Below are 17849 nucleotides of genomic sequence, written 5' to 3'. Positions count from 1 at the left end.
CAGGAGAATTAATTTCCTATGCACACAGGGTCTGACAAGCAATAAGCATAACTTCAGTCGTCTTTGTTGTATCACACTGCAATCATTATTGCTTCATCTGTTTCTCTCAAGTCAGACAGGCAGAATCCTACCATCGAAATTTAATTAAAGAAGGTAGTAAGAAAATAAACAACCTTTCTTGGAATGTCTTTGATTCCATAAGTACATATACATTTCATCCACCGAAGACTGAATTACAGCCTTTCATCTAATGAGTGGCTTAATGGAATGGCACTGGAATAAAGAACAGGGGAAGGAAAAAACAAATCTTTGGTGATTTCACATAACTTATTATATATTTATATAATATCAGGATCACTATCTGGCAACATCAATTTGCAAGCTACAGTAAAAGTGTTCACTATCTCAGTGTAAGTAGAAGGCATAGCCAGGCACTTACACCAAATCAATAACCAAATCTTACTTATAGTTAAAGCAGCAGATGTTCTACCACAATGAAGAAATGACAGAACACGTACGTAGAAGTGTCTGCTTTCTTTAGACACATTCTTGAAAGCACTGTATCATTGATCTAAGATTATTTTTATAGGCAGATGACAGGTCAAGCACACAAGTACACTATTTTAAAGGTTACGGAGTTGGCAAAACTGGTATCGCTGCCATGGACAAATAATTTCCTTTTGAAGTCTTTGTTGTCAGGTTATTTACATTTCACAGTTAAAAGGCTCCTCTCTGGATAATATGAATGCTAAAACAAGAGAAAGAGTCCTGTGTAAGCTAATGCTACTTTAAAGAGATAATGTAAATCAACCCTGACACCATCAGTGTCATCCTAAAGCACGATGAGAATTTCCAGTGAAAGTTACTAACATTAAACAGATTTAGATAGCCAGCCAACAAAAATAAAGCAAACGTGTAAGTAAACTGCCTTCCAGGCCAAGACTGTCATTACTCCCATGTATGACAGTGAAAGTGATGGGAGGAACACTCTAGTGGTGAAAAGCATTTGTATGGGAAGTCTGGAGGAAGAAGTGGTCCAGAATAAATAACTTATAGTGTGAGCTGTAAAAACGCCTATAGAATAGGACACCTAATTCTCACTGCAAGTTAGACAGAAAGCTGGACGCCCAGCTAAACCCTTAGAAAAATGTTACCCTTCAAATTATATGGCTATTTTCCCATCTATAAAATAATAATGCCACCTTCTTACTTAAGAAGAGCATTTTAAGGCTTATTTTATTAAGACTCTTTCATATGCAAGATAGATATTACAGAAAAGTTAAAAAAAAAAAAAAAGAAGAAAAAGCCCCTTATGGAATAATAAATTTAAGTGAGTTTTAATACTTTTAAGCACTGTATGTAGACATACAATGCACAGACTTCATGCTTCATAGTTTTCCTTCACTGGATGAGAACACTCCTGGAATGTTATTGTTTTCAGGGGGTGGCTTTTAAGAATTTACTGTGAATACATGCATTATATATGTGCACACTGAAACACTGCTGGGGCTGTAAATGACCCAGGAGTTCATAAACATGCCTATTTTCTTATCTGGTTCGAACTGATGCAAGAAAGCAATTGTTACACAGCTCTTGCTGAACAGAGACCCAATTTCACAAGGGACGAGGGCTTTGCATGGGGCTTTCCACGGTGTTTCACATAAGGAAGAGTTCAAAGAAGATGACAGATTGTTTATAACATGCCTTGTACCATGAGGGTCTGATCCCTGATGGCATTCACAGAAGCTAGTGCAAAAGAAACATACAGCCCTTGAACAGCCTATATCTGAAGAGAACCGAGATAACTGTAAAAAAAATGAGATGAAGAGAACTGAAAGACAAGCTCCTCTCTGGTTTCTGCCTTGTCTTTCCTCAGAATTTAAGGCCATAACACCACAACCTCCTTTGATACTCTTCCCCTCCGGCCCCAGCTTCAGTGAAGCACAGTTATCTGGTCCCACCATTAGTTAGCACGTCAGCAAGCCAGGTCTCAAAAACTCCCAGCCATCTCTTTAAAACTTTATTAAGGGGAGATTATTATCTGACCCTCAAAGAAGTTAATAATTACAGTGTTCATATATATATATTGCTTCTGCACAGGATCAACAATGAAAGGTTTGTTTAAACACAGCTCCTTTGCTTCGATGGAAAACTGTGTGTGTACCACTCATCAGCTCAAGTAAATGTTAATGACTATTATGGAAAAATAAAAGACAAACATTTTTCTGATGTACATAGTGTATTTATTTAAGAGGTTTCTTACGATGTAGGATGTTGCATTTTGAGACTGAAGAAATAAGACCTTTAACAGCAATGAATATATGAACCCTGATTATTTTTTTTTTTAAGTGCTGGAGAATGTCTTAACCATCACACACACACTCACATATACACACACTCTCAAACTACCACACTAGGCAAGATCAGAGTTTAACAGCCAACAAAATACACATTCAATCCCTGAGATCATTTTCCTGAAATAGAAAACTACATATGTTTCTCAAATTTCACATCAAGCCACTGCACAGCCCAAACTGCAGGGGAGCACAGAGCCAAGGCTGCCTTTGGGCTTGGGGGAGTACGGACCTGAAAACAAGACGATTCCTTTCATATCACCACATTTCTCGTCCACAATCTAAACTTACAAACACCCCCGTTTAAACGGCATTTCTAGTGGGGGTTGCTCATCAAGCAGCCTTTGCTTTGTCAAATTAAGACACATCGCCTTGGATTAGTGAGACTCCCCGAGTTCAAAATGACTTCATGGTTGGCTCAGAGTTCACTGTCTCTATGGCAAGTTGCCAGTAATACATCTACTACCGCGCCTGCCCCCAATCCTTTTCTATACTGACCTAGCTGGCTTTTTTTTTTTTAGCAGCAAATGAACACAATAGAAAACTAAGGGCTAGATATTGTCACAGCTAATTAACAACCCTAGCATCTTTAAAAAAATAATCAAAGTAGTAAATATTTGAAGATCTGACCGCCAGTCTCTGAAATGCAATGTCTTAATGTATGGCAAAGCTGTTGGAAAGGGACAATGCAGTTTTTCTTCACTCTGCGGATACGGTTAGACACTGTGAAGGGCTCCTGTTCTTGTGGAAAACACATTAAGCTTCTTTTGCTAATATTTTGTAAAGGGCATTTGTACAATAACAATAGCTAAAGCTTCCTGTTTGCCTCTGTGCTTCCTGGCTAACATCAACGAGACCTGCTAACAATTTTCTTATTTAGCACACAGAACTCTTTCAGATTACTCTGTAGACTCAAGGGCATATAATTTTTAAATTTAAAAAAAAAAAAAAAAATCTAACAGTAATGGCTCACACTGCACCTGCCCTTCACAGTCCTAATAACTTTTACAGCTATACGTTTCCTATTTTCTTACACCGGATCAGGCTGTGTGTCACCAGCCTCCAAAGAACATGTTTTGAATTTATTAAAAGCCTGATAGAAGTGGAATTCTCTCGTTTGGCAAAGATACCGTCCCAGGGACACTTGCTTTTGGCTGCATGACAAGAAATTCATGGTACTTTGTTTGTCCAATCCACAAAAACACCATCCCTCCCCTCCCAACCAGTCCTTCAAGATAATTCTCCCTTCTCCAGAGACTCCTCCAAACAAGTCTGCAAGTCTGAAGTCTTAGGTTTCATTTCATAAACAGGACACAAAACCCAAGTGCAATTCAGGATACCATAACCACCACATGGGCTGCTGTGCTAATTAGGCTGAAATATTCCCTAGCCCCTTTCATTCCAGAGAGGAGCCTAATTTTCAGACCAGGCATCTTCTGAAGTAGGCACAAAATATAAACAAGAAGCCAAATGCCAGAATCCCAGCCAAAGGGTATACATTAGTCATGGCAAGGCTCGGAAGGAAGGGAAGGGCAGCTGGCCCCAAGAATCTGGTGTCTGTGCTGCTCCAGTTACCACATCTCACTAACCAGGATTGCCCAATCCTTTAAAAAGACACAGGCATCCTTCAGATAATCATTTAACTCACACCAGTTTGTTTTTTCAACAGTAACTCTAAACATAACCTCCTCTTCCAAACTCTCTCTTTCAAAGTTTCCAGCCTATCTGGATAAAATATTTGGTGAGGACTCCACTAACCACAGTGATGAAATACCTCACAGCACTAACAGTAAGCAACCTTGTAAGAGTGTATGTCTGTATCAGTTTAACAGATGAAGAACAAACACGGGAATGAACAAGAATCAAATCCTCAAAGGTATTCAGCTGCCTAAACACCTCTGAAGATGTAGATTTAATTCACTTCTCCAAATCACACGGGGGACATAACACACTTGAATCCAGATTCTTGGATTCAAAAGCACCTTCCCAGCTTTAATGTTTTATTATAACCTTCCATCATTGCAACTCATCAATGGACCAGACTCTACCTCCACTCATCCCAGCATACTCTGCACCAACCCTCCTAACATCAGAGGAGTTCTCTGGATTTAAATCAGCACAACAGAGCCATCTCTAGCCCTAATGACAAGCAACTGGGAACAGGTTACCAATAAACTTTAAGGACTTAATCACTGCTTAACATAAAGAGTCAGCCATGTAAATGTGCACAAGCCAAGAACTAGCCTCTTTCTCATAAAAGAAAGAAAAAAATTTGTCAAGGTACTTTCTTGTTGAAAATATACTGTATTTTAAAAAAAGATATCTGTGTGAGAGAGAGTGATATAGCCTAGTATTAGTTATGTACTTCCCAGAAATATTTTTATGAACTACAAGATTTTGTCTTCCACTTTGCAGTCTGTAATTACCATAACAGTATGAACTTCTTTCTTACAAAACTGATTTTCTCTAGAGAAACTCATGATCCTGAGATGTGTTGGAAGAAGATAATTTACAAAAGTTCCCCCAACAGTATATGAAACATCTCTGCTACACCCTTTTCCCTGTCGTGATGGCTAGCAGTTGAAGACTGACTGGACAAGTATTTCCACAGGAAAACTATTTGGGTCAACATTCATATACAAGTTGAAGTCACTACTAGATAACACACTACTTTCCCCAACTATTAACATACCTAAAAGTGCAATAATATGAAAAAATTATCCAGTTCCAATTTTTTTTTAGTAATTTTGGGAGGTGGCTTATAGCATGATGTTGGACACTCTCTACCTCAATAATGTCAGCCTGTCATTCCTCCCCATGTTTCTAAATCCTCCTCCACAGGTTTAATCTCTCTCTGGTTACAGCTCATCTTAAGCCATGTTAATCCAGTAGAGACTGGCTAATTTTCCAGTGAGTTGCTTATGACTGAAAGTGGCCCTGAAACAGAATGCTGGATGTAAACACACACAACCTTTGAGAAATTTGTGCGTGAATTCTACCCAATTTAACAGCTCAGCAATTCTTATCTGGAATGTAATCCTTCATAAGACTTCAGAAATACAATAAAATTGCAGATGTGCACCTCTGAGAAGAATTCTCCATCCATAATACAGTAGCCCGTAACTAAAACAGATAGGTATTTAGATTTTATGAAGATAGGTTTATCCAAAATACCATATAAAGGAAAAGCTATCAGAGGTTATAGATGGTGGGTGGAAGAGAGCAGTGAGTCACGCTCACCATGAGTAAAAGTGCTGAGCCTCTGAAAAGCATTGCTAACGTGTCTGTGAAAAAACAGCATTTCTGACATAAGACAACTGAGTGTTCAAGTGGCAAAACCAATACTCGTTGTTGCAACCTTGGGGGGCAGGAGCAGGGAAGTTCCCAACTTTTAGATTTTTTAACTAAAGAGCTGTCAGTAACATTTTTTAATGCAGAATAGCCAGCCATCTGGATCATTCAGAACAATTCAATGGTCTTTCATCAACCCAATGGAGATGTAATAAAAAAGAACTATTTTTAATATGGAATATTACAGGCAACAATCTTCCAAGAACAATGGGAATCAACGATTTGGAATTTACCCTTTGCAGTTGATGGGTGGACACTGTTTGGTGATATATATAACAATTTCAAAAACAGCAGGTAAAAATCTCAGAATATGTTTGAGTCTCCACCTTTCAGGTAAGAAGTATTTACTGTTTATTATAGATCCACTGGAAAAAACTTGGCAACAAGGCAGTTCAAGCCAGCGTAATCAAAGGTGAAAAGAAAATTATTTCATACTCGGAAACACACATCAAGAACTGCTTTTCAAATACTTCAAATCCTCATCTCACACACTACTTAACTTTGTGCACTGAGTAATGTCACTGAAGCCAAAAAGACTATACCTGTTTTTTAAACATTAAATACATACAAAATGTTTTGAAGAGCTCCTTCAAAATTTAAAAAAGCAAGAGTAATAGTTCCAATGCACGCAGAAGTATTTCCTACAAAAGTGCCCTTAGAATTGCATTTATTTTGGTAAAATCCCCTTCACCAAAACAAATTTTAAAAAATATTTTTTTTCTCTCAGTGACAAGTTATGTATGATTCACAATGACTAACACCATGTCTTGCCCTGTGAATATGCTCCTTTGTGCTCAAAGGGAGAAAAGGTGGTAAGAATCTTATTCTTGATAAATTCATGCTTCCACAGTATTACGAACATATGCAAGACAAACTGCTTTACTTCACCAAACTACAAGGAAATTCCCAAGAAACAGGTGTGCATGGGGGAGAGCAGAGGAAGGAAAAAAATTAGGTTTGATTCCAACAAAACATTTCTTGCCCTTATTCTCCTGTCTTTCTTCCTCCTCTGTTACCCTATAAGACATTCCACTAGAGCCAAAACAATGGGCTTAATTTTGGGGAGCTCATTAATGCAGCAAAGGAGGATGCACAAGGAATTATTTTATCCAAAATAGAAGACTCTCAATCAAAGGGTGGTGCAAGATTTGTTCAGAAAGTCTTTTCCCAACACTCCTTTCTCCCCTACAACATTCCCCAATACAATCAAAAAGTTTTTGAATAATCAAAATGTCATTTCTAAGGAAATTAACTTGCCAGTAAAAATTCAGTCAGCTCTACTTTGAAGTATAATCTTCTGTACCTTTTTTTTTTTTGAAGAGAGATTCTCTGCCTCACCTCCAGAAATTACAGCTAAGAACACAAAGCCAAAGCCAGGCAGGACCAAGGAGCTGTCATTACCACCGTACCCTCCCTTTTCAGACCTACTTCCAAAGCAAAACCTGAGCTTCACGGAGTTCACAGTCCCAAAGGCCACTGCAAGCCATGACAGCCTGACACCAGCCGACAGCACCACTACATTAAGTCCACAGCATTACTCTTACCCCATCCTTCTCTTCCCTTCCCCACACCCACAAATAACACCACCCCCTAAATGAAGGCATCCATGAGGGACAGTAGACAGGAACTCTGTTATCATACTCTAAGCTCCTGCATACCCCCTCCTAAATGCCTTTTAAACCTCCTGCCACACCTTTTGGTTGCAAACAAAGGTTGCAGGGGAGGCTGAAAATTTTAATCTCAGGAATTCAGACTGTGCTCCTATACAGGCTAGATGAGCACTAGAGAATACAATCACTAGTTCATAAGATCTGTTTCCTCTTTTACTGTTATTAGTAATATTTATTGCAACAGAAGTTCCCAGGAGGAATTAGGGTCCTACAGTGCTGGGCATTAACAACACACCCAAGAAAACACCTGCCCTTCCCCAAAGACCTCACAGAAATTATAACCACTGACAGGTACACGCAGCAAGCAGATGGACAAATACTACACTGGAATAGCAAGTACCAGGCATGGCGTAACTCTAGCAAGAGTTTTGTGAAAACCACGGCAGATGGGAATTTTCAGGAACAAGTAAAAGGCAGATGATAGAAAGCTTTACTGTACTAAGCACGCTGTTATCTTCATTTCCATCCAGATTCCCCATGACTACAGCATCAGTTGTTAGCAATAATCCATTCTTTCTGCAACTTGGATAGCTGCATAGCTAGTGTAACTCCTATACTTCAATATAATCATTCATTTCCCAACAGCTAAAGAATTAGTCATAATAACAGTTACATTTTTTAAGTCTGCAGGAAGACATTGTTGTTCTTTTCCATCTGCTCTCACAAGCTGCACTAGGTTGGAGGTTAAGAGAGATGGATCAGGGAAGACCTGGGAAGAGCAGGAACTCTGTTCATCAATGCTGGAGATCCCTCTGCTCAAGCAAGAATTCTTTCAAATATACCACAATTCTCTCTAGAACTGCTTCTCTTCCTTTAAAAATAAATTCCAAATAATACTGGACTCCAAGCTCACATGGACCGTATTCTGTTTTAGCTTCTTCAGCCACTAGCACAAGGGGACAATTAGCACAAGGTGAACATTTCATGATTTGCTCACACATTTTATCCCATCTATTAATCATCACCTGGCCACAAAGCCAAATTAAAACTGGGTTTGGAGCTGAGTTCCAAATGGGGTCCCTAGCCAAGTAAGAAGGATAGAACAAAGACACCCCTACCACATTGTCTTCATTTAGCCTGTACCCAGGACTAAACAATAACAGTTTTTGTCTCACCCAATGTCCCTTTCCCAACTGAGGAAGGAAATTGGGAAAAAGAGGGAGACTCATTGGTTAAAATTAAACAGATTTAATAAAATAAAGAAATCAATATAAATGCTAATACAAAAAAGGTATACTTAGCTACAGGTTGCAGCAAGTTGTCCAGGAATAGCAATCATCAGCAATGATTGAGGGAGGCCAGAAGAGAGGAAAGCAAAACCAGCCTCACCTCTCCCTACCAAGCCCTCCTTTTTATAGTGAACTTGATTGTTAATGCTATAGGATACACCTGTGGGCCAGCCTGGGTCAGCTGCCCTGCATTTAACTGCTAATGGCCCTGATCACCATGGCTGGCCACAAACTGAAACCAAATCCCAATGAAACCAGGACACACATGTAAGAGCAGATTAAAATGTTCCCCCGTCCTATTAAACAGAACTGTTAGTAGACAAATTGCAAGAATCTGTAACCCAATAAAGCAACATTTATTTTTGTGGGTCATCATATAACCCAACTACCTCAAAAAGGTTCTCTTCAGGACAGGTGGCTACTTTTCTCACACATGACTGTTAAACTGCTCAGCAAGTATTCTAGGATGCTTTTGGGGAGCAATACAGCTGCTGTGTCTTACAGTGAAGTGACCATTTTAAACAAGATTTTACCAGATCTCTCCCACATGGCAAAGAAGTGTTTTCTTCCAATTCTCAAAAAAGTCAGTATGTTTGTCAACAAAAACAGATTTCAAAGAATTATTAGAAGCATATTTCACAGTAACTAGAGCAATCATATTTATGTTCCAAAATGGAGTACAAGACCAATTAACCGACAGTTGTAGCAACATACTGTATCTGTGGATTACACTGCTCACAGGAACAACTGTGTTCAGGAATGCACAATGGAAGCAGGAGATAGGTTCAAGATGTTTTGGAGCAGGCTGAATTACAGACAGATGTACGTAACAGCATGTCCAGTCAAAATGAATTAAAGCAGAAACATACATAAGAAAATAGATGAAGACGACCAAATCATATCATTATAATTAACATACCTTGCAGTGACACCTGTGGCTTTCCAAGATAAGAAATCCGGAAGATCAAAGAAGTAGCCTGCCTTCTCCCAGCACAATTCTTGCAAGTTCTAATAAAAAAATTTTTAGAAATGCAGATATTAGAAGCCAGGCATGATCATGTCCTTATTTTAATGCAATTAAAAAACCTGACATTTACATATAAACGAAAATTTTTCCAAACCCAATATTCTGATCATCCAGTCTGCTCTTCTCCCTTTACAGTGATTTACTGCCTGAAGAACTGAGCCTCTACCCCACCACAGAATGATCATAAGAAAAGAGTTTCCCATGAAGAGTGCATGGAGGCACATGTTTCAGATCAATAACGTGGGCTTTCTCAGTCCCCCGTCAGCTGCTCAATGTCAGAGCGGTCTCAAAGTCAATAGACAACTTTCTCAAAAAATATTTGCTTGAAGAATGCCCTACTTTCTAAAATTAACTATTTTAAATTTAATAGTTTTGAATTATAAGTACAGGAAGAAAACAAACAGCTCTGTGAGCACACAAACAAAGCTTTTGAATCTACTTCAAAATGACTGAAACATGATCGAAGCATATAAGAACCTGTAAGCTTTTAGTGAAGCTTTTTTCCACAGCTGGGACATTTGGGAGCTCTCAACTGCCTGGATTAACCAGTAACAATCAGCTTTAAATCCACACTACAACCCTACAGTTGCCATCACAGCACGCATATGAATTCACATGAAAAAATAAAAGTTTATCTTTGCAAACTCTGCCCCTCTGCAAAATTTCCTTGAAATGCACAACAATACACAAAGCAGTATGAATGCCTGCATTTCCATTTGAAAAGAGGCTCAACATTATTTCTTCAGCTGAGGGAATAAATGAAGAAAAACCCTTGAATTAAGAGTATGGTACCTGCAAGCTCCTGACAGCCACATGACATTTCCAAACTCCTAAAAAACTCATCTACCAAGACAGATCATTTACAGCGAGTTTCCAACACTATACTCTGCAAAGAGCTAGTGGTCCAGAAAGCAAGAAGTTTATTGGAAGAGGCCAGTCATATCACCTGGGCCAGGCTCCATCCCTTGTCTCTATCTCCAAAGCTCAGCCTGTTTTCAGCTTACGATAGCAATGCATATTCTTAAAATTACTTTCCCATGAAAACAATCTCCACACTTGCCACAGGTATCAGACAATGACGAATGGGAAGGAAGTTTCCCCAACAGTAATGTTTTATTCCAGTGTGACATAAAGAGTGAGCATCCCCGTCCTGCAAGACAACAATACCATCCAACAGCCACCTCTGGCCTCAGTACCTTAAAATAACTAAAAGAGTATCAAAACCAAACCAAAGCCAGTGCTGCCGACCACAAGGTTCACAAATCTGACTTCCACAGGAAGATAAGATTTCTTTAAAGATCTCCACCACCTTTTTAAATAATGGAAACTGTGCAAAGTTTTCTCAAGAGCAGCTGTTGTACTAGAAATGCAAATCCTAGCTGGGATCTTTTGGGCACGGAGTAGTGCCAGATGGCACAGCTTCAGTAAGAACACAAGTTAGGTCAACAGTTGCATCTAGCAGACTAAGGCAGAGCTGGAGAGCTACTTCAGAAGCGCTTGAGATGGGAAACTATGTGGGTCTTCATCTCTACACAAGATATTTGAGGCATGATATATTTTCCTTCTTGTCTTTAGCTTTCAGGCCCCACCTTTTTCATCTACTCTCCATAAGTTCAGGCCAAGACTCTTGTAGAAGATTCCAGAAGCAGAGGATTTTTTTAGAGAAGCAAAAATGAATATTAAACCCTAAGAAAGTCTCAATAGCATAAGCTTTGTCAACAGCAACTCCAAGCACCCCGCCCCACAAACCCCTGTAAGAACTTGTGGTACACAGTTGAGCAGGAAGCCAAAGTATTTTAGCAAAGGTTCTAGAAGCTCTGTAATGCTTTTCTTTTCAAAGCCTTGTTTTCAATTTGTTCAATAAATTGTTGATAACTAGCATGACAATTTAAATTATCTGTATTTAAAAAGCTGCCATTAGTTTTCTGGAGCAAAAATTAATTACATGCAGTACTAAGAATGTAAATGCTGAATTAAAATAAAGATAATTCCATTTTAAGAAATACTATTTGACTCTATAAAGTAATTCAGATACTACGTGATTTCAACCCAAAATCTTACAAGTCTATAAAGTTACTGAAATGGAATCTATGAATTCCAGAAACTAAGGTACAACTGGGGAACTACAAAAAAGCAAATTTTTGTTTAGTTTTGGATCATGCAAAGAATCTGTTTTCTTTGAGTTTAGTTCTTCAAAAGCTTCTAAAATTTACTCACACCAAATTTAACTTTCTATGGGAATGCAAAGCTGCTCCATAGTTTAGTACAAAGGTCGCTCAGCCTGATTATTTTGGTAATACAAGCCCTTATGTATTGGCAACATACCTGACAGTCTTCAAGAAGGAAAGAAGTAGTCTGGCTATTAGTGTTAATCAGAAAAGAAATTAGATTAAGAATAACTGTCCTCTTCAAACAACTGTTTCATCAAAGATACTCCTTGGATCCTTATTGTATTACTTCAAGAATTTCCCAAAGCCACATGTTGGTGACACTAAAATATGTTGTTTCATGAATATCCAAATGATTCATTCGTTGTCATCTTGATGCTTTGTCATCACTAATTAGTACAGACAAAAAAAAAATCATAGCATGCCCTGATGCTTTTTCCAAACAAATTTAAAAGTCTCCACGTTTTCGACACTCACTGAAGTTAACTCTAATTTATTTTCACTCACAGTCAGGAATCTGTGACCACATTAAAAGGACTGTAGAAAAGATCCGGGAACGTTCCCAATGCTGTATTCATATCCTGCGACTCACTCTCCAAACTCACTTGTAAAGAAACTAATTCAATCTTTCTATTTTCCAGGGGTACTTATGGAGTCCCCTTTCTTCATCTCTCTCTCTGATTGTTTTGGGGTTTTTTTAACAACTGTACCTCCAAACAATAATTTTTTGAGATCCTCACTGATAAACACAAATACTTGGGGGCAAAGAGTTTCAGAATTATGAAGTACAATGTCTTTTAATCTTCCCAGACAAGAAGGGTCTAGAAGAGTGAGGGATGGAAGAACTGATACAGAGCACATGACAGGCTCATGTCAGATCCCTGTTGGCCACAGGATTAACTAAAGATGGGTTAGAAACAAGACATCTGATTTAGCACAGGGTATCAGTGTGAACTTCATGGCTACTTATCAGCCAAAACCCACAAATTCAAAAATCATCCCAAACTCATGTGTTAGAAATCTAGATTGAAACCAGGAGGGACAGATGGAAGCAGAAAAATGTTTTACCATTTAGTGTAAAAAAGAAAGCTGGCGGAGGCATTCAAGTTCCACATCAGGTCAAAATCTAAGTTATCTGAAAATCAGAAAAGAGACTCATTCACTGAAGAACCGTCTGCTTTTCCCAATTCAACCCTAAATTTGACTTTTAATAGTAGGTTATGTAGTGTATCAGTCTCTCTTTTTCTAAGTTACAGAAAACAAATACACATTGTGTGAAAGGAAGAGAACAACTGAAGACTTAATGCACACACTCATGGAAATATAAGAAACTGATGTCCCATGCCCTACTCCAATTTAGACAAAGCAAGAACTTAGAATTTGGATCTCCCACACTTTAGACTGGATGCCAAGCCATGCCACAAAGCTGTTCTGAGACACCCAAGATAGGCTCTGAGCAGAAATGCTGTCCTTGCCAGAGCCAAGGCTGCAAACTGATCAATTTTGCAACTACCAGTTGCACTCAAATTAATTGGTAAAAAATTAACTAACTGAATTATCAGACTCATCTTGAGGCTGGAACTGGGGCAAGGGGGGAGAGAGGAGGCTTGGAAAGTAACGTCTTAGAGTAAGGCTACTGCTGAAGGTGGAGAAAACTGCCTTGCTGCAACACACTGTCTCTAGCACCAAGACACTGTCTTAGACACGTGCAGGTATTTTCAAATCCCTGAGGCACCCTGAGCATAGCAGCACAAGACAGGCAAGCATCCGAGTCCAGGTCAAAGGGCTACAGAGGGACAGACCAGGCTGAGCTAGCAGAAGCTGTAAGAAGTCAAGAAGGACAATCTGCATGTATGTTGTAAGCCTCATCACAGTGCAATGGAGTGGAGAGATACAGCTGGGAGACAGACTAAGTAGGATATACTTAGAGGTGTAGGTGCTTCAAACCTCCCAGCTGTTAATCCTTTTTTAAAATGGTACTTCTGCTTGATTAGCAACTGCAAGTCAAAGCCAAACTCAATAGTCCAAAGTACAACTTATGCATACAGGTCTGCACTACGTATGGATTTTGATAACACAGAGCTGTTAAAGCATTTAAAGCAATTCTAATCGAGTTCAGTTCCAAACCCAGTAGCTTGGGCTCATTCTCAACTACCATGGAATTGATTATTTATTTTAATGGCAAAATCTTACTAGTCACATTCAAAAAGCCAGCTGCAAAGGCAGCAAGCATGGGAGAAGACATGCATCAACAAAGAAGTTGCTGCCAAGCTAATGCCAGTACATCCACTGTTCTTCCCTCCATAGGCAGGGCAAGAGATATTTTAACTGTTTCTGCAAATTATCCCACTGGTCATTGCAAGTCACGGGTGTACAGAAAGAACAATGATGCATAAAAAGGGACCTGTAACTGAAGATGTGAACAGTAACATACAGAAAGATGACTGACCACTGTGCCAGGAAAAAAACAAACAAAGAAAACTACTCGAAACCTATTGATTTTAGTTACTAATGCAAAGGAATGATATGCTAGCCATTCACTCTGTGAAGTTATTTTTTTGCTAAAAGGACACTCTTCTTTGCTCTTATGTACCATATTAAAAACAGAGTTGTGAAAGCACACTATAGGAAGACTGCATTTCATTTGGAGACAGTTACCAAGCAAATACCTGCTCCCAGTCCAGCATCCCCCACCCATTTAGAATATGCTACAGCACCTCTGGTTTAATGGGACTAGCATTTTTCAGAAATAGCTGATTTGTTATGTCATTAGTATGAGGAAAACATAACAAGCATCCTTTCATTTTGGCACAAGCCACAGTAAAATTTCCAGCCAGAAATTAGTGAACAAGATTTTTTCTTCTGCTGCCTCTGGGAATAACATGCTAACAGGCTAATTCTAGAGCTGGACAAACCTTCACTGCGTTTTTTACATTGCTCTGTTTAAGCTACGCTCTCACTGCTGTGGTGTTGGTTTGCCACAGCATAGACATCCGCACAGTCACGTTGTACTGACAAACATTTGCAGCAAAATAATCTCCAAGTGAAGGAGTATATAACTACGTTTTCAGTTCATATGCACACATCTACCCACCAGAACTATCCACACACTCATTCAGTCAGTGAATATGCAATTTCTTTAGCCAAAGTCAACAAAATAGCACAACCTGCTTAGCAACGCTGCAAAAAACGTACCTGCAGCTACAGAAGTAAAGAACTATTGCAATAATGTTTTGCAAGATAATGCTAAACAATGAAGAAATCTGAGGAAAAAACAGCAAGAGGAGTGAATTTAATTGGTTATTTTGAAAGACCCAGTAATCAGGGACTACTTTCCTTTTCAGTGAAGTTTACATTCAAACTTATCTTATTGACTCCAGGAACAATGTATCAGAATTATCTTTCAGCTACTTTCTAAATATTTGTAAAGGATAATGATTCTTTATTTCAACTTCATCTGCAGTTGACGTTCTTAATTCAACTGACCACATCCAAAAGTCAAATATGTCTGCATCCATAGAAATTAGTGGTTTTTAAAAAAATCATATATTCATTTTGTTTCACACTACAGATTTAACACTGGACTCTCCTTATGACCACACACGGTCCACACAGGCAGAGAAATACAATGCTCCTCACAAGCGGACCACAGATGTGCCCACTTTAACAAGACTGCCCCATAGGCTATACAGTAGCTGCATTTAGTTGATCATTTACTGCAAACAGCTGTCCCCAACACGCAAACTCCACTTGCAGCGATGGCTTTGTCATATGAACACCTATCTGCAATCACAAACATCAAGACCACCCAATTAATTTCATGTAGACTAACCACTAGGTGCTCGAGGGTAAAATGGTTCCGCAGCGATCACACTAAACTGAACGTAAGCCAATGCAATTCAAACAAAAGATCTCAAAAGACCTATTATGACCTTCATAGTTTAGTTTCTTAATTCAAAGCCAAAATGGAATAGAGATGATGAGTTGGAAGAACAGAATACGCCCTGAAGTCTCTAGTTAAATCTCTATTCTGTGTCCAGTGGGAATGTAAGGAGATGAAGAGAAATCTTCAAGAGAAAGCAATATATGGAAAAGAAAGTCAAGAAGAAGCAGGTGAGAGTAACTTGTGACTTGGAAGAAAACCCACAACATCCCTCTGCAAATAAACATAAGTCAAGTGTACAGGAAAGCCACAGGAGATAAGGATCAGTATTTACTTCTCACATAATGACGTCATCTCATTCCTCACAGTCAGTGAGGTCATCTTCAATTCTAGTAACAAGATGATGATGGGAATGGAAAAGCACAGTCAGGTCACCTTAGCCCTCTCCCCCTTCTCCTCCCCCTACATTACTTCCAACCAATTCAGAGTAAATTTGCTAAGTCATATTCTTCAGCAATATTTTTAATTGCTTAGATGAAAATTCTTCAAGTAATAGAAACAAAATTCCTTTCTTTGAGGGACAGTCTAATCACTCCACACTTAGCAATGCTGCTGAATCGACCTATGTCAGACCCTTCCTCACAGAGGTCAAGTTTTCAGACACTACAGTTAGGAGAGTCCAGGGCAAACAGTGAGAAGACAGGATCTCCTAATGTGGCCTTCCATGGTCAGGTTAGCATCATGGAAAGGGAGAGGGAGCCTTTGATGATAATGTACACACAAGTAACCTACAGGTATAAAAACAGTTTAAAGGGTCTTTTAGAATCAATACCTTAAATAAGTACCTCCAAAAGTGCATCTAGTTAGTCTCCTAAATCATGAGTCTCCTGAATGACTCTTAACAAACTAATTTAGTTTATAGACACATTTGTGCAATTTATCCTGTATTAGCACGACTGCAGTTTCATATGACTGCCTCCACGAACATGCAAATATGGAATAAGGAACATGCAAAAGTCAAGGGAACATCTTGAATATTTATCAGTTAGGCAATAAAATCAAAAAGAAACATTTGTATTTATGCCAGCCTAAATAAACTTTGAAGCTCAAGAAAACAATGTTAAGAGTTCCAAAGAACTAAGGATCCACTGAAAGGAACACATTTCATTAGCACTCATTTTAAGGTTCTTCCAATTACATGCTGTTTACTGTTACAAATACATGAGGTTTTATTAAAATAAAAGTATCAAACATTTTCCCAATGATACAAAGTTAATTCTGCAGGTTACATCAATGTAAGCTGTTCTTAATTATTAGTACCAGGTTATTTTATCATAACTTCAGATATAAAGCCTTTATTTTCCCCACTGCACCCTCTCTGCAATGCAAGCAGATATGGAATGTGCACAGCACCAATCCCAGGCAAATATATACAGGGGGAAAATAGCAAAAACATTTAATAGCAGAAACATTAAATACCTGGGGAGTTCAAAAAAGCTCCAGGGAATTCAAGGCGAAAGTCAAGAGTGAATCTTCTTGTATTAGGATGCACCCACTGACCTGGAGCATGACTGTACAAAGTGTATGGTTGTGGGGTTTGTTTTGTTTTTGTTTTTAAAACATATATTGTTGTATGTGTTGCAGCCGTGTCAACCCTTCTAATCAAAAACCTTCCAGAAACGTGATGCCTACCAAAGGGACAAAGGCCCACAGTAGCTTCTGGATACACCTCGGTTTAGCCAGTTTTGATTAGGGCCAGTCATAGAAGAATGTGCCCAGTCCATTGTTTGCCCTAAGTTACTGAGATACTGTCAGGTATATCACAACATCAGAGAGGAATATTAAGAAAGGAACAAGGAAGGAAAGGAAAAAAACCATCACTATGGTCCATGGCATGGAGATGTTGACTGGGGAATTATGTAGTTCACACATTTCAAGAACTGAAAGGCAAATGAAGCTTTAGGAGCTTGTTTCAGAAAAAAAAAGATACCTCTTCACACAAAGTACAGTTAAACAGTGGAACTCATCACCACAGGACATAGTAGGTGCAAAAAGTGCATTTTAGAAAAAAAATAGCTACATTCATAGAGCAAAAAACTGATTACTAGTCAGAAAAATACTGAGTCAAACAGATTTCTGGTCTGACCCAACACGGTTCTTGCATCAA

At 38.7% G+C, this 17849-nt stretch overlaps 1 protein-coding gene across 14 annotated transcripts in view; it reads right to left on the bottom strand.

Moving 5' to 3' along the window:
* Positions 1–17849, bottom strand: part of FGGY (FGGY carbohydrate kinase domain containing) — a 325680-nt gene that overhangs the window by 108004 nt on the left and 199827 nt on the right. For all 14 annotated transcript variants that reach the window (XM_068405659.1, XM_068405670.1, XM_068405672.1 and 11 more), the window contains one exon: positions 9524–9612. In XM_068405659.1, the coding sequence (XP_068261760.1) occupies positions 9524–9612 (89 nt within the window). The remainder of the gene's footprint in view (positions 1–9523; positions 9613–17849) is intronic.

Source organism: Nyctibius grandis, chromosome 8 (assembly GCF_013368605.1).
Source record: "Nyctibius grandis isolate bNycGra1 chromosome 8, bNycGra1.pri, whole genome shotgun sequence".
Taxonomy (NCBI): Eukaryota; Metazoa; Chordata; class Aves; order Nyctibiiformes; family Nyctibiidae; genus Nyctibius; species Nyctibius grandis.
Note: the sequence above shows the minus strand (reverse complement) of the source record. Positions and strands in the feature narration are given on the sequence as shown.